This window comes from Rhizophagus irregularis, chromosome 24 (assembly GCF_026210795.1).
Source record: "Rhizophagus irregularis chromosome 24, complete sequence".
Classification (NCBI taxonomy): Eukaryota; Fungi; Glomeromycota; class Glomeromycetes; order Glomerales; family Glomeraceae; genus Rhizophagus; species Rhizophagus irregularis.
In genome coordinates, this window is record NC_089452.1 from 3,134,290 (window position 1) to 3,150,905 (window position 16,616).

At 32.8% G+C, this 16,616-nt stretch overlaps 5 protein-coding genes across 7 annotated transcripts; 2 read left to right on the plus strand and 3 right to left on the minus strand.

The window, feature by feature from the left end:
- The first annotated feature begins 121 nt into the window (after positions 1-121).
- OCT59_016373 (uncharacterized protein) lies at positions 122-1,623 on the plus strand. 2 transcript variants are annotated; one of them, XM_025333162.2, is made up of 3 exons: positions 122-969; positions 1,039-1,193; positions 1,282-1,538. In XM_025333162.2, exons 1-3 carry the CDS (start codon positions 130-132, stop codon positions 1,424-1,426), a joined length of 1,140 nt encoding a protein of 379 aa, XP_025187527.1. In that variant the 5' UTR covers positions 122-129; the 3' UTR covers positions 1,427-1,538. The 2 variants fall into 2 exon arrangements, with proteins under 2 accessions (XP_025187527.1, XP_066003412.1); XM_066132429.1 differs by having other exon boundaries at positions 122-1,193; positions 1,282-1,623.
- On the minus strand, positions 1,490-6,950 carry OCT59_016374 (uncharacterized protein; the record flags this gene model as incomplete). Of its 2 annotated transcripts, XM_066132431.1 has the most annotated exons (8): positions 1,490-2,006; positions 2,082-2,287; positions 2,380-4,449; positions 4,525-5,554; positions 5,628-6,044; positions 6,284-6,378; positions 6,445-6,701; positions 6,804-6,841. In XM_066132431.1, 6 exons carry the CDS (start codon positions 6,839-6,841, stop codon positions 2,681-2,683), a joined length of 3,606 nt encoding a protein of 1,201 aa, XP_066003414.1. In that variant the 3' UTR covers positions 1,490-2,006; positions 2,082-2,287; positions 2,380-2,680. The 2 variants fall into 2 exon arrangements, with proteins under 2 accessions (XP_066003414.1, XP_066003413.1); XM_066132430.1 differs by having other exon boundaries at positions 2,380-2,570; positions 2,696-4,449; positions 4,525-6,044; positions 6,284-6,701; positions 6,804-6,950.
- Positions 6,951-7,141: 191 nt separating this feature from the next.
- Positions 7,142-9,990, minus strand: OCT59_016375 (Vacuolar protein sorting-associated protein 4). The gene is made up of 9 exons (XM_025313344.2): positions 9,928-9,990; positions 9,744-9,855; positions 9,364-9,529; positions 9,166-9,236; positions 8,973-9,092; positions 8,749-8,902; positions 8,276-8,638; positions 8,121-8,208; positions 7,142-8,047 (listed from the first exon to the last, which is right to left on the minus strand). Exons 1-9 carry the CDS (start codon positions 9,949-9,951, stop codon positions 7,835-7,837), a joined length of 1,311 nt encoding a protein of 436 aa, XP_025187524.1. The 5' UTR covers positions 9,952-9,990; the 3' UTR covers positions 7,142-7,834.
- A 178-nt stretch (positions 9,991-10,168) lies between these two features.
- OCT59_016376 (uncharacterized protein) lies at positions 10,169-11,349 on the minus strand. Its single transcript, XM_025313343.2, has 6 exons — positions 11,256-11,349; positions 11,148-11,187; positions 10,979-11,082; positions 10,731-10,911; positions 10,543-10,654; positions 10,169-10,462 (listed from the first exon to the last, which is right to left on the minus strand). The coding sequence occupies exons 1-6, from the start codon at positions 11,302-11,304 to the stop codon at positions 10,238-10,240; spliced, it is 711 nt and encodes a 236-aa protein (XP_025187523.1). The 5' UTR covers positions 11,305-11,349; the 3' UTR covers positions 10,169-10,237.
- Positions 11,350-11,468: 119 nt separating this feature from the next.
- OCT59_016377 (uncharacterized protein) lies at positions 11,469-16,566 on the plus strand (the record flags this gene model as incomplete). The annotated part of the gene is made up of 7 exons (XM_025308993.2): positions 11,469-11,729; positions 11,851-11,999; positions 12,080-13,540; positions 13,739-13,888; positions 13,950-15,520; positions 15,586-15,737; positions 15,811-16,566. The coding sequence occupies 7 exons, from the start codon at positions 11,469-11,471 to the stop codon at positions 16,426-16,428; spliced, it is 4,362 nt and encodes a 1,453-aa protein (XP_025187521.2). The 3' UTR covers positions 16,429-16,566.
- Between the last annotated feature and the right edge of the window lie 50 nt (positions 16,567-16,616).

Below are 16,616 nucleotides of genomic sequence, written 5' to 3' on the forward strand. Positions count from 1 at the left end.
TATCCAAATTTCGAAACGCGAAATTCAAAATGGATTATAATTGCACGTGGATAATTGACTTTTATGTCATCATCATCATCATTAGCATATTTATAGAGCTACATTGTCCCACCTGTCTCACAACTCAAAATGACACTTAATCCACAGTATGAATATTATAAGGCCCTGGGAATCACTCCTACTGCCTCACCACAAGAGATAAAAAAAGCTTATAAGAAATTAGCTTTAAAATATCACCCCGACAAACATAAACAACGTCTTGATGATGATACAAACATAGCTTCTATTAATAATCAATTTATTTTGATAAATGAAGCTTATTCAGTTCTTGCACATGAAGAATCTAGGGCTCGGTACGATTCTCTGTGTTCTACAGGAAAAGCTTCAGATCAAGAATTATCTGGCGATTGCGGTGAAATTCAATTAATGCACAAACTATTCCGCGAAATAATGACTAAGAGAGAACAGATAAGTGAACTCTCTGAATCATTTGAAAGCCTTGCTATATCAATGGGCTGGATAATACAAACTCATAAAAATGAAGATAAGCTGTTTAATGCATTTGAAAAAGCAATATCATTAATTGAATCCAATATTCTTGAAGACGCGGATATTGGCGAACAAGCTTCATCGGATATAAGCCTTTCCTATTCTGAGCTTTTAACACATTATCTTTCCGATGATGATGTTGTATTAGTTGTTGAAAATCCTCAATGGATTATGATTGAAAAAGAACCATTAATTCATCATCATCAATTATCGGAATTTGCTGAATTTCACATGTTGTTGATAAAATCGGTTAAAATTATTATTTCTCCATTGATGATGGCTTGTACTTATGGGACCTGGGGTGAACAAAGAATTAACTTATTACAAAGATTTACGTCAATAATGACACGTTATATACAATATCTTGAATTTATTCAAAAAAAAACAACAGATGAAGGATTTGAATCCATTGTTGAAAAGGTTTTGTGATTTTTATTATAGAAATCTATTTTATTTATTATTTATTTATTTTATCTTACCAAAATCCAGATGAGTACCCAGAATATCCAATCTCAGGTTATAAATTTATCGAAACATCCAATTTTATCCAAGATTTCCAATGGTCGATTTGGGCTAAACGTTTATCCTCTTGTTAATCTTGCAATTTTGCTCGGACCATCCTTTGTTGGCCAATCAATTTATTGGTTTGTTATTTTATTCTTTAAATTATTATTATTTTCAATATAATTATTTTTTTTATTAAATTTATTTTTTGTTTTTTTTTAATATTAGGTCAATTCTGGCTGTTATCCTTTTGAGTATGGTATCTGTGCATCGCAATGAAGAAGACTTAGAAAAATTTCAGCAATTTTTGAATATTTTTGATGAAATTGTCACTCTTTTGGATAATATAACAAGTAATATCGATATTGACTGATTTTCTGCTCATGGAATCGGCTAAGGACTTTTAACATTGCTTATTTTTTTATTTTTTTATTTTGCAAGGGCATGTACGCTAATAAAGTTATTGCTTTTTAATTGTGTAATAAATAACAATAATATTGTAAACTCTATGTATTTAATACATCACATAATATTACATATATTTACAATAAAAGGCAACACATATGTATCAATAATAAAAAAGATTTGCACTACTAAAAATCTTCGATTTGTTAGAAAAGTCATTCCATGTTCTAATCTTCATTAATGCTTTTTTTTACCTTTTTTTGTAGTTACAACTTTGAAAGCGCCTGCACTATTTATAGAATGATCATCCTTTGTGTTACTGTTACCCGTTCCCGTATCTTTACCTGACTTCCCTTCCGTATTAGTATTCAAAAAACTATTTAATGGTAAACCGCTAGCATCTGCCTTACGCCTCTTAATAAATTCATCTGCAAATCTTCGACCATCTAAAGTGGGAGAATTAGCATAAACCGATTCTTGTATAATTTCAATAGTTGCAGGAGGAGGATCAAGCGGAAATGTGAGCAACATTTGAATAAAATCCTCAACTATAAAGAATTTGGTAAGAAATTAAAATAAATCAAAAAATAATAAGGGATAAAAATAAAATAAAATAAATTTACCATTCACATCATTTAACCCACGTAAAGCCTGACGACACCATTTTAAAAATTCTTCAGAAGGGGGTCGGGGTGTAGAATGCTCATTAGAACTGTTAGCATTAATTGCGCCGCTGTTTGCAGAAGTCTTTGATAAACTTAAGCTGACGGGAGTTGATCTATTAGTATTTTTTAAATGTTCTGATGGTTTATTTGATTGAGTTTGTGATCTAAATTATAAAGTAAAATTAAATAAATACATACATAAATAAATAAATAAATAAAATTTAATAAAATTAAATAAAGAAAAATATATATATACCTTAAGCCATTTATACCCTTGTGCGAATCCATATCCCAAACCACAGTAGAATCTTTTCCGGTAGGCTTTGTTGATAATACATTTACAGTAGTACCAATGTTACTTTGAGGAGATATTGCAGTAGTCGAACGATTATTTGATTTGCTAGCAACAGTTGTCCAAGCGGCGTTCATAGATGTAGATCCTATTTTCTATAATAACAATAATAATGAATGAATGTAGCTTTATTGCTAAGCTTTATTGCTAAACAAAAAAAATTTGTTACAAATGTATATATTATACAAAGAACACTAGATTAACACTATTTTACATGTACCTTTGTTCCAGGGCCACCGCTTCCCGTGGCTACGGTATCCGCATAACGTTTACCCATACTATTTGTAACAGAAGTGCTAGTTCCAGAATTAGCACCAAGCAAAACTTGTTGTTGCATTTCACGAATTTTATTACGTCTTTTCATTGCTTCTTCTTCTTCTTTTTGAATTTCCCTAAGTGTTTTTTTGGGGGCAGAATTGTTTGATTGCCACGCTGGTGTAGTTACAACAGGAGAAGTAGAAAGTGAAGACGAATTTGATGTACTAGACGAATTTTGACCAATGATACCCCAAGAAGAATTTGAGGGTGTTGATTCTTCTTTAGTAACCATAACAGTAGCCTGAGCAGTGACCGTAGACACCGCTTTACGTTCAGCAGCTTTTCGAGCTTCCATCTCTTGAATTTCTCGCAGTGAAGGAGTTTTGTGAGCAGTGTGGTCTTCATCTTTTGCCCATGGTGCAGGTGAAGAAGGAGTGATAGAATTATTATTTCCCCATGCTGCGCTGTTAATTTTCTGTGGCTGGGGTGCTTTGGCAATTGGTTGATTGGAAGTTTGTTGAACAGAGGTAGCGAATTTTTCTTTTTCTTGTTGCTGTTTTTTGCGTCGTTCTTCTTCGGCCTGAATTTCGCGTAACGAAGGTTTTGTACGATACAATTCTTCTTTCTGAACAAAACGAGATGTTTCATCGACAATATTCTTTGATGCAGATGATTCATCTTTTCCTTCATTAATTACTTTTTCATCAATTTTTTTTGAATGTGTTTCATCATCTGCTATTGCCATAGACTTAACCATCTCATTAACTTTACTATCAAGTGACGAATCTTGAATATTTCCACTCATCATTTCATATTGTCTTTCATTACGACGTGATGATTGCTGTAATCCTTCTTTCCTCAAACCAAAATATCCAATTTCATCTGACTGAGTAGCACGTGAAGGAGTAACTCCAATACCGGGTCCCCATGGCGATGATGGAGTTGGTTCAGTAGTAGTTGTGGCAGGCCAACCTGTGGCTCTCGTGAACGGAGAAGTTGGCGCATTTGATATAGGGGCTGATACCGGTCCAGACATTCCTACATAACTTTGGTGTTGTTGCCTAATGAAGGCGTCTGGGTAAGAATTTTGATTCTGTTGATTTTGTTGTAATTGTCTTTGTTGCAGCACCAAATATTGTTGTTGACGATCGATCTGTGAAGATAACACTCGTTGATGATCCAAATAGGTTTGAGGCGGTGAAACATTAAAGGTAGCGGAATTATTATTAAATAAAGGTGGAGAATTAGGGGCTTGTATACGAGGAGACAGACTTTCATTATTAGATGTAAAACTATCAGTTTGTCCCCATGTATTATTTGTAGAATTTAGATCTCCCCATCCCCCATCATTTCGCCCAAAAACACTGCCGAATTGGTATCGATCAAATGGAGTGTTTGGTACAGAAGCAGTTCCGCCAAAAGGATTAAATCTTTGTTGATCCAAAAACAACTGTGCTGTACTAGGAGAATTAGGACCGACCCAAGACCTTTGGAATGGATCATTAACCAGGCGTGATGAATTATTAGGCATAGAGATAGTTAAAGAAGGTCTTGAACCAGGTATCTGTGCTGAAAAAGGCCTTTCATCATCACCTGTCTTTCGTATTAAGACACCTAAAGGTTCAAACGTAGTATCCTCAACTCTTTTAACTAAAAGACTATGAACAAAAAATCCGCCTTTGTACCATTCATTCATTTCTTGACTACTAAAGGGTCCTAAATAATTTAATTAAGTAATTGTTAAATGACATATTATTAGTATAACACAGTTAAAAAAAAATATTAGTGTACCTTGAATGTTACCACTTGGATCACGGTACATCCATTTATATTGTTCAGACGTTACTTTTCTTGATTCAACATTTATTCCCGCACCAGAAAAGAGACTAGCCGTCCCAGAATTACTATCTACAAATGCATTGCTAGTGCCAATAATTGAATGTGCAGAAGTATACTTATTAGTCTTGCCCGTTGGGGATAATGGTGGTGTATTACTTCCTACATTTGAATAAGCAAATGCTTCTTTTAACACATCGTCATCTTGATCTGGATCAAAATGATGAGGTAATAATAATTGCTGATGTTGTTGTAACAATTGTTGTTGACGATATTGATGTTGGTGTTGCAGTAAATCTTGTTGATCTTGTAATATTTGCTGCTGTTGTTGTTGTAGTAACAACTGTTGTTGCTGTTGTTGAATTTGTTGATGTTGCTGTAATTGTAACTGCAATTGTAATTGTTTCTGTTCATTTTCTTGTCTTTGCTGTATTTGTATTTGTAATTGTTGTTCTTGTTCTTGTTTTTGCTGTAGCTGCAACTGTCTCTGTTGTTCTAAAATCAATTGATCTTTTTCTCTGTCTAGTTCAAAGCTGCGATCATCATCTATTTCACGTTCAAGGTCTTTTTCGTCATCTTTACGATTATTTTGTGGTTGTTGTAATAACTGATGTTCTCCTTCACTTCTTTGTGAATGTTGAAACGATGTTTGTTCTCGCTGTTTTTCTTGATGAAAGTCTGTTTGATCTCGTTGTAAAGATGATTCTTCAATTTCTTGATTTGACTGACTTTGTGATTCTTGCCAATCCTGTAACACTTTATTTTTTTTTATTTGACGTTCATGCCGTGTTTCCTGTTGAAGACCAAGTTGCACCGAAGTATTTTCCTGCAAGTCCTCCATAAATTCATTCCTTGTGGAATCTTCAATACCATTCATAGATTCATTGTTCATTTCTCTTTCTGATTTGGTCGTCACAATTTCACTCTGGGAAGACTTACTATAGGTATTTGCATCCGATCGGTCGGTCGGATTTTTCCTTTCAAGCTGCATTGGGAATATATAATGTCATACCAACTCGATTTCTCAAAATTAGATTTTCAATTAGTCGCTCACTAACCTCTTGCTCAAATTTCTTGCCACGTTCGGTATCCTCTTTCTTAACTTTATCTAAAGTTTCATCCTCTACATTGTTCCCGGGAATTCTGAAAACCCCATTACTATCAAAAGTCCCCACTGCATGCCGTGTAACACCATTCCACACTGGATCATCTGCAGATGATAAGTTGAGAGATCCTGATGTTCTAGGTGGACGACTGCTACGAGGACTTGTTCGCCCGCTAAGTACTCCACCAATAATGCCACCAAAACGTTCGCTTCTCGGTGAAGTTAGACCAGTATTAATATGTTTTTCACCACGAGGAGGAAATGGTACTCTATCTCTTTCAACACGTTCACTTCCAGTAACAGTTCCACTCGATGCATTGGAAACGATGCGCCGAGTAAGTTCACTATTAACAGACGTGCCTGACAAAAGCTATTAATCGAGGTGAAATTTTTATATTTAATAATAATGGAATAAATATTGTTTTAATATGTAATGAATAAAAGAAATTCCAATGCTAAAAATTCATCGATTATTGATTATAGTAATTTATTTTTGGTTGATCAATAAATATTCTGCTTAATTCAATATTATGCTAACTACACCCAAAATTTTGATTATGAACTTTCTAAACAATTTTCTTATTATAAAAAATAGATTCAAGGTGTTACCTTTTGTTCCTGTTCTGTATAAATTATCATGGCCATTGGTTGTAGTGGCTCCTCACTTGTAACATATTCATGTCTTTCGAATTCCAAAGGTAATCCTACTGGCTTATATAATTTAAGCATAAATTCTTTTGAGTATTTAAAAGGATTTAGTGCAGAATCACCTGCACCAGGTACGTCAGATTTCTCAGACGCTTCACTATGAAGTGAACGATTTGACGTAGTATTATTATTATTAGCAGCAGCCACTGAAGACCAAGAAAATGTAGTTCCGTTGCTATTAGTATTATTTGTAGGATTTATATTGCTATTTGCACTTGCAGAAATGGTAGACGAATTAGTCGTTGCATTAGATGAAGTCAAAGTAGGAGAAGTGGAACGATTACTATCGCTCGTTGGAGTTTTAGGAAACCGTCTCATCCTTTAAAATTAAATTTATTAAAAATTGAGTTAAAAATCAGAAATACTGAACTAGCTTCAAACTTGGAGTTCACCGAAAAGCCAAATGGTTATGAGTAATTACCATTCTGGTCCGAAGTTCATGGTGTTGCTTGTAGCCATATTAATTTGTACGAAATTTGAACGAGTTTATTTGTGCTATTTCTTGTTCCGATTTACTTTTTGAAAATCAAGTATTGTAATTAAACCAAGCGTTTAGAAAATTAGTAGCGAAAAAAAAAAATCGTAATTATTATTGGAAGATTTTAGCATCATCCATGTATACTAGGTAATGTCATATGATAACCATATGATATTTCAACATATATAGTAAAAACTTTTATTACGTTACTAGTCAATTATTTTTTGTTAAGTCATGGTTGTTTAATTAATAAATAATATTTTCTATAAATAGCATACTTCAACTTGGATGGTTTTTACCGCAGTTTAATTAATACTTTTAACGAAGGATTCTTTTAAAACAAATAAAATTCAACTTTTTCATAGTTTTTTCAAAACTATCCGAATAGTAACTGCCTTTTAACCTAAGGATTGTTCTATTTGTTATATAGGAATACAACCAATACTAAATATGCGTTATTAATTTTATAAAAATTTATTTATTTACTACATTTATTCAAAATTTCTGTCTAATAACAGTCAAAAAACGGACGAGAAGAAAAAAATGGTAAAAATATATTAATATTAAAGGAAAAATTTCTTAGTTTTATTTTCTTAGCTATTTTTAGACCTGGTATTATATACTATGTAATTATAATAAATTCTATTATTTGATAGTTTTGGCCAAAACCTGGGACGACGTGCGTTAGCCGCTGCCAGATGATTTAAGCCGGTGTATCGACAAAACATTATATTTACGACATTGTTATTATTGTCAAATTTTATAGGGATTTTATAAATTTAAAAAATAATATCACTATTATTTATTTCTAATATACAGAAGCTCAATAAATTTAAATATAAAACAAATCAATATAATAACTAATAACAATAATTGAGCAATTGTATAATACCTTCCTTCTAACAAAACGTTTTTATAAGATACTATATGTTTGTTTAGTACATCTATAAAATTAAGTACGGTTATAAAATTACTTATCCTTCTTGTCCAAAATCTTCTGTAAATTTCGTATGTTCTTCAATGTCTTTTGCGTTAACGGTAGGTCTAGAAACTTGTATGGCTCTTTCAAAATCTTTAATAGTTAATTCAGGTTCCTTTAATTGATCAGATTCAACTTTCATCCAACTCATTTCCATGGCACCGTCGTCGCCAGGTGAACAAGGAGTTAGTTTAGTATTTGCGTCGACCTTGAAAAGGTTGTCCAACATTTAACATTGAATTCATTTACCAAAAATTCATAAATGATGAGGAATAACATACCCGTTTGAAATGTGTTGCGGTTTGAACTTTACGAATAGGTTGCATTAAAGCGTCGCGTACAACAACAGCAATATCAGAACCAGAATATCTAAAATAACAAAATGTTAACACAAAATGTGAAGCACACTTGATATATCGGCATAAGATATCCTTACCCTTCTGTCGTTTCAGCCAAGCGTACAAATTCATTATCAGTCAAAGTGCAAGGTGTATTGCCTACATTTAATTTAAACAATTCAACTCTTGCAATAAAGTCTGGAAGTGGTATGTAAATTCTTTTTTCAAATCTTCGTCTAATGGCACTATCTAATTGCCATGGGATGTTCGTTGCACCTAACACAAGAACTCCACTTGGATCATTTCCCACGCCATTCATTTGAACGAGAAACTCTGTTTTAATTCTTCGACTTGCTTCACTTTCACCTTCACCACGTTGTCCACAAAGTGAATCAACTTCATCAATAAAAATGATTGCAGGTTTATTTTCACGAGCCATTGTAAAAAGATTTTTGACAAGACTAGAAAATAAAGATTTAATTAATGTAAAATCTTATTTTAGGGAAATACCTTTTTTGAAAAAGAAAAATAAATAAAATAAATAAATATAATTTGTTATATTAATAATTACCGTTCACTTTCACCCATCCATTTGCTCACCAAATCAGATGAGGAAACTGAAAAAAAAGTAGAATTGGCTTCAGTTGCAACCGCTTTTGCAAGATAAGATTTCCCAGTGCCAGGAGGGCCATATAGTAATATACCCGACCATGGTTTCCGCTTGCCTTACACAAATAATCTTTTGGTAAACAATATAATGAAAAGAAATCAATTATATATTTCTATAATATCTACCAGTGAACAATTGAGGAAACTTGATAGGTAAAATCACAGCCTCTTTTAATGCTTCTTTAGCCGTCTCTAGTCCAGCAACGTCATCCCAATGTACATTGGGCTTTTGGCTCAAGATGGCACCTATGAATAATAGTTAATTAAATAAATCGAAAACCTTTCGAATAAAGCGTTTAAAGTCATATAATATAATTACTTGTTAATGCGCTCTGTAATTTTTTAGTTTCTGCATCTTCATTGTCATCATCTTCGCTGCCATTTTTCTTTCTGTTAAATAATAAACAAATAAATGTATTACAACGATAGATAATCAATAAGTCACGCTATACGAAAAATTTGATAATTAATACTGTGTTAAAGATGTCTCTTTATCATTTAATTACATCATACAGACCTTCCTTTTCCACCTCCGCCTCCCTTTTCGGAACCATTTGCTCCAATAGCCTTCTTCTGGCGGCTGTCATCTTGATTTGCTAAAAATTCCTTTAGTTTTTCAGCCCGATTGAGGTATTCGGTGAACTTTTTACGTATGGATTCTTTCGTTCGTTCATTTTTCTCATCTATTGATATATGAGCGAGGAAAGTTGATATTGGTTTATATATTTATCACTCACGACTTATATAAAGCTAACGTTTTATCGATCAATTCTTCATTTTAAATTCGGAACAAATATGTTTAACTCGCAAGGTTGAAGCCATAAGTAAAGCTTATATTGTTATATGAAAGATAAAAAAAACTATCGAACAATGTGAAAAGATAACTTGAGTACATACATTTCATTGCATGCATGAAATAGTCTAAAGCATTATTATAATATTTGTATGCTTGTTCGTAGTTTCCTTTGTTATCTTCATCTGTAGCTTTTTTTACTATTTCGATTGCTTTCTGTGAAGAAGAAAACAGTTAATTGAATAATAAAGTTTCGAGAAACAAAATATAAACAAATTCTTTATTTACAGCAAGAAAATCACAATTAGCCATGATTCAGTGAGTTATCAGTTAAACTATCGTAAACGGTTTGAGAAGTAAATAACAGTGAGAAACTGGTTTGAAATAACTCTCAATTTTTTCCGCGTTATCCCAGTAATTTCCGCGTTATACCAGCGTATTACAACATCTCATCTTTATATTTATTACCCAATTTTAGTATCAGTATCATCATGTGATTGCTATGTCATAAAAGTCATAATAAACACTTCCAAAATTAAATTATACAATTTATAAAAAGTTCAAATTTTATTAAAGCATCTATAGAACAGTAAGATATTTAATGAAATATATCAGGATTAGATGAATCAGTATAACTAGTGAAATCATTGAAATCACTAAAATCATTAGGCGAAGGAGATCTTTGAATATTTTGTGCAGCGGGAGAAATACTTTGTTTTTTTCTAACAGAAGCAGCAGAAGGTGGAGGCGGTAAAAGAGGAACAGTTTTTGTACTTTCATCAGTATTAATACTTGAAATACTATCTATATGCCGCGTATTATGCTATTATGAAAATAATGAATTTTAGAATGAAATTTTTAAAGATTTTGCAAATCATATATGTCATGTAATTATGTTCTTACATTGCCAATCTTTAATCTAATTGTTTGACCTTCTTTCAAACTATAGTCTCTTTTTGGTTGCTCTAAGGCTTTTTTAGAATATTCAGCTGACTCCTTTTCTATTTTGAGATGTCTATTATACACAAAAAAGTGTCAATTATCTAATAGTAGAGGTATAGAATTATTAGTAAATTTAAGAAGATGATTACTTGACATGATCTTGTAAAGCTACTTGAAAATCAAAAGCTTCCGAACGTTCTTGAAATCCCATGCCTATAAATGCATGTCGACCATCATCTTCAATACGCAATACAAAATATCTGCTTGAATCACGTACAGGTTCAACTGTATTAGTATCAGGATCATATAAACACTGTGCGAATAGTTCTCCTGATGTAGTTGTTAAAATGTGTTAAATATAAGTTAAAAGAAGACTCAAAAAATAAACTTATTTTACCAGTTGTCCCATCTTCTAACTTTATAAAACACTTTTCTCCTACGGAAATAACTCTTAAACGTCCTTTCCATAAAAAAGCCTCCATATCACCCCATTCTGATGCTCTGAATTACAAATTTTTATTAAATGTGGTTTTTTTAAAAAATTATTATATAACATAAGCAATTACTTGTATTCTCGACTAGATGTTCTCGGCGGAATTTTATATACTAAGATCACAATATTTCTTGTTAAAAATCTTGTCTTTATTAGAAAAAAAAACTAATATAAAACATACCATAACATTCACGAATTACTAACAGTACGCTTTCGTACTCGTCTGACATCACAATGTCCAAAAAATATTGCCGGAAAACAAAAATAACGAGTTTATAGTTATCACGCAGAAAATCATGTGATAAATTGAATATCATTATCAGTACCGACTAGTTAGTTTTCCTATTGGTAATTTCATAGAATTTTTGTTTGCTTATTATTTGTTGCGACTCCAATGAAAAATACAGTACGTTTTAACACTCCTTACGAAGACGAAGAGCCAAGAAGGGATGAAGGACGCGAGAGCTTTAATGGATATGCGATCTCGGGAGATTCAATCGTTAATCATAGGAACGGTGTTGGATATGGCAGTTCACAACGACCTTTTCAAAATCTAATCTTTGTTTTACATGGGCTCGATGAGTATCAAAAGCAAAGACTGGAAAGCAAAATATTTCAACAGGGCGGTAGTGTCTCGTCAATGATCAGTGAACGGGTAAAATTTTATTTTCGAATTCTTTTTTCGTATTCGTCCAAACATTTTTGTTGATTTACTGAAAATTTCACTTTGTGTGTTAATATAAAGGAAATATTTATATTAAATTTTTTAAATTTAGACGACTTATCTTGTAACAACGCAAGAGTACCATGATAGAAATACTGAAGAAATTAACGAATTGGTGAAATCTAACAATGTACAAATCATGTTCGATAATTGGATTTATGAAGCGGCAAATGCGGCAAATAATATGCATGAGGACATCGGGTAAATAAAATGTTTAATAACCCTTTTATATCGTCGCTTTAAGTAATAATTAAAAATTGTAAGAATTATATTTTCAATAGTAATCCAAATAATCACCGTTATAATCGCCGTGACAGAGATGATGATAACGACTATGATGATGATGATGATAACGAACATGGCCATGAGAGACCTATAAATCCTATAAATCGAAAATCAAAATCTTATAGTGATAGAACTAAAGATGAAAAGGGCCTAAACCAAAAACATGACTGGGATCATTATTCATATTTTCCAAATGAATATGGTAATAGGAAACGCCACTCTAGAGATGGATTTGCAAGTAGTCGGAGGAGTAATGATGTTTTTGATTGGGATCGAGCATCTAACGATTCAGATGAATCTGATGGTGTAGTTAACGATTTTCCAAATTCTGAAGATGCCGATACTTCTACCACAAAACCTGGATTGACTCATGAAATGCAAAAGGAAAGAATGGAATGGCAAAGTTTTTTGGCATCCGTACTTAATGGCGACGTTATTAAATCGGAGAAACGGCGTATGTCAGGTTCAAATCCAAGGCAAGCGGCTAGTATAAGTTATCAAATTTGGTTGGGAATCCGTGCTATAACGCGTGGACGTACACTCGCGGAAGAGAAGTTGATTGTTGAGGAGAGTCGACAGATAATCGATGTTTTACTCAAAGAAGTTATAGAATTTGAGGTAAAACCAGGTGATGTGCCTGCAATTGATCAGGTAGCCGAGATACTTCAGAGAGTTGATACATGTGAGAATCTTTATCATTCACGCAAAGCAATGATGCTTGATAAACCTTTATATAAATCAGAAGAATTTCAATATAGTTTGGATGCTCTTAATTCATGGTTAACGATAACACGTAGTTTGCAAACACAATTAAAAATTTTACAAAATTGGACAGGAAGTGGAATTTTGGAAATTACTCGACCGAAGGATGCCCCAACCGATGCAGAAAATCCTTCTTTTCTTGAACGAATATTGAAAGAGAATAGTTTGAAACAAACTTTTGAAAACCGAACTCTATCGACTTTAGATTCGCTTTTGCTAAAAGCGAAACGTGTAATGATTGATAATGCTGCTGCTTTTGCTAAAATGAAATTACCTCCTTATATCAACGAATTACAGCAACTTCTTAATTTTCCAACAAAACTTATGGAAGAATGTATGAAATTGTTACTTACGTATTCTAATCGTCTGTCCGATCCTACTATGTTGATGGTTCAGCAGATGATGGAGAATTTTCGAATTTCTCTTTCATTAGCATGTCAAATCAAACATCAATATCTCGAGCTTATCAAACCTGCAGATGGTTGGGATATTCCTCCATGCATCGATGAAAATTATAATACAGTTTTACTAGACTCGTTGAAATTCTACTTTAAGTTACTACAGTGGAAGCTCAAAATTGGATACAAGACTGTATCATTTAAGGAAGCAGAAATTTTAGAAAATGAATGGTCTTTTTTAAGTGGCATATGTCGTCATATAGTGGGAGGTGATTCTGAAACTGCAGTACAATTTTGGTGAGTATGTAACTTTTTGTATTTGAAATTTTTTTATTACACATTTACATATTTATTTTTTTGGAATATAATGTATAAAATTTGCTTAATGTTAGGAACTTTTTTATACATATATACATGGGAAAAATTTAATTTAATAAAAACGAATCGGTTTATTAGTTAATACACAATTTTCACACGATTTTAACAATTTTATAGTTCTCTAACGAATAAGTTACTTCAGAATGTCATGACTTATTATGATAAGGAGCTTGGACTAGGACCTACGAAGTCTGATCCTTTAAAATTTTATAATAAACTCTTGGAAAGTGTACGTTTAAGATTGAGAAGATTGATTCGGTTTACGAAGTAGGTACATTATTTAATTTATTTAAATATACTCTTTATTAACTTCATCGCTTTTATGTAGATTTCTTTTCGGTGAACTCGAAAATGCTGCAGAATATTTTATTGATGATAATAATTATCAAGCTTTTATCAAAGGATTAGAGCATACCTCACATGTTCTTGTGTACCCTGATACTTATGAGTCTGATGGTGTGTGCTTCATTGTTGAACGAACGCTTCATAACCGACCTCAACAAATACAAAAACTACTTACTTCTGTTCTTACGTCCGAAAAAAGACAAGATAATTATGATGAAGAATTAATAGGAACGGAATATGTCCTTATTCTATCACCCAGGGTACAATTTGAATGGAATGGTCTTAATATGGTTGAGTCGATGGAACAACTTAATATTGAACTCAAAACTCACCGTATCAGGCTAGTTTCTGGTGCATATCCAAGACTACAAGCATGCAAACAACGTTTTCGCGAAGCAGTCGATGGTTGTGGTATTGAAGTTTTGTTAGAAACGCGAGCAAACGTACCTTGCGTTAATCGCGAAATGACTAAAATTAAAAAAACTGTTTTCAAGCTTGCTAATAAAATAATTGATAGTGTTGCATTAATTAAAGAAAAAACAAAGAATGAAGAATGTCAAGATTTGATTGAAAACTGTTTTAGTTTTGCAACTGAAATAGGTCAACGTTGTTTGCGTTATATGCATCGAGATGCTGTGCGTGCGCAATTAAATGTTAAATTAACCCGAATGGCGATAGATTGGGTTAGTTTTATATGTGATGATTGTGTTCCCACAGATCGCAAAACGTTTAGATGGGCGGTAATTGCTTTAGAATTTGCTATGGCGACAAATCGTGGTAACAATATTCTAGGTTTAACAGAAAATGAATTTGCCATGTTGCGTAGCAAAGTAGGGATGTGTATGAGGTTACTTATATCTCATGTAGATATTATGGGTGCGCGATCATCTCATGAAGAGCAACAACGGCAAGAGACAACTGGTCATCAGAGTGATCTTGTATTACAGTCTCTTCTTCAACTCCAAAATAATTATGGTAATGCTTATAGCGGCAAGGATTCTTTAGTTATGCGAGATGAATGGATGGCTAAGTTAAATGAATTAGAAGCTAGACGCTACGAAAAGGAACAAGATCAACGTCTTGTTGGTAAAGTTCTTGACGATAATCAACCTGAAAATCGACCTTTAGTCTTTTTAGCATCATCAAGTTCAAATATTTCTTTACGATGGCAACAAGGCAAATTTATAGGAGGTGGTGCTTTTGGATCAGTTTATTTGGCTGTCAATTTAGATACTGGAGATCTTATGGCTGTCAAGGAAATACGATTTCAGGATCCATCTTCACTTACAACGCTTTATAGGTCTGTCAAGGAAGAAATGTCAGTTATGGAAATGCTTGATCATCCAAATATTGTTTCATATTACGGTATTGAGGTACATCGGGACAAAGTATATATTTTCATGGAATATTGTCAGGGTGGTAGTCTTGCTTCTCAGTTAGAACATGGACGTATCGAAGATGAAGGAGTAATTCAATATTATGTTTATCAGATGTTGCATGGGTTAGGTTACTTACATGAAAACGATATAGTTCATAGAGATATAAAACCTGATAGTAAGTAGTTATTTTAACAATTAAACTTTTTTATTCTTACCCCTAACATCACATATTATATAAAGATATACTTTTAGATCATAATGGAGTGATAAAATTTGTGGACTTTGGAGCAGCAAAAATTCTTGCAAAAAATCAGAAGACAATGGGCCGAACTACAATGGCACAAAAATCTAAAACCAATGTTCATAGTCTAACTGGTACTCCAATGTATATGGTTGGTTGAAATAAATATACTTCTAAAATAAATTTTATATTAAATAATACTAACAAATTTGTCTAAAATTTAGGCACCGGAAATAATAACCGGAGGGGAGAAGGGTCGTAAAGGATCAATGGATATATGGTCATTGGGATGTTGTGTATTGGAAATGGCCACTGGTAGACGTCCTTGGTCAAATTTAGATAACGAATGGGCTGTTATGTATCATGTAGTTACAGGTCATCCACCTTTACCGGATCCCTCACAGTTATCGGAATTAGGAATGGATTTCTTAAAAATGTGTTTTATTAGATCAGCACAACAACGTCCTTCCGCTAAAGAATTACTGAAGCATCCATGGATCGAAGATGCAGTTAAAGGAGTTTCTGCGAATATGGATTCAAGCGAGTGGACTCATAATGGTAGTATGTTGAGTACAAGCTCAAACTCCGCAACTAATACAACACCTAACACTAGTAGTACTCCCACAACTCCTTTCAGCAATATATCAATGCGAACAATGGAGTCTGCAATGCGGACTTTAGAACTCGTGAGTGATGAAGATTTTAGACCTTCATCCCCGCCATTATCGAATGGTAAAGAACATGTAGAAGATGATTCTCAAAAGATATTTATGATCAAAGATGGGTTACCATCTAGTACTTCAGTAGTATCTGTTGAAAGCGAAGACGGTGTATTAGTTTAGTTCATATAATGCTATTATTTTATTTATTTTACAATAATTTATTTTATTTTTGTACGAAGATTTTGGTTTGATATTATCTATTTATTTAATTATATCCACATTTTGGAAATAAAAATAAATAACTTTAATAATAATTTGACACATTCTGAACATCTTGCAAATTTCGGAGGGTTTGATTTACAAATACT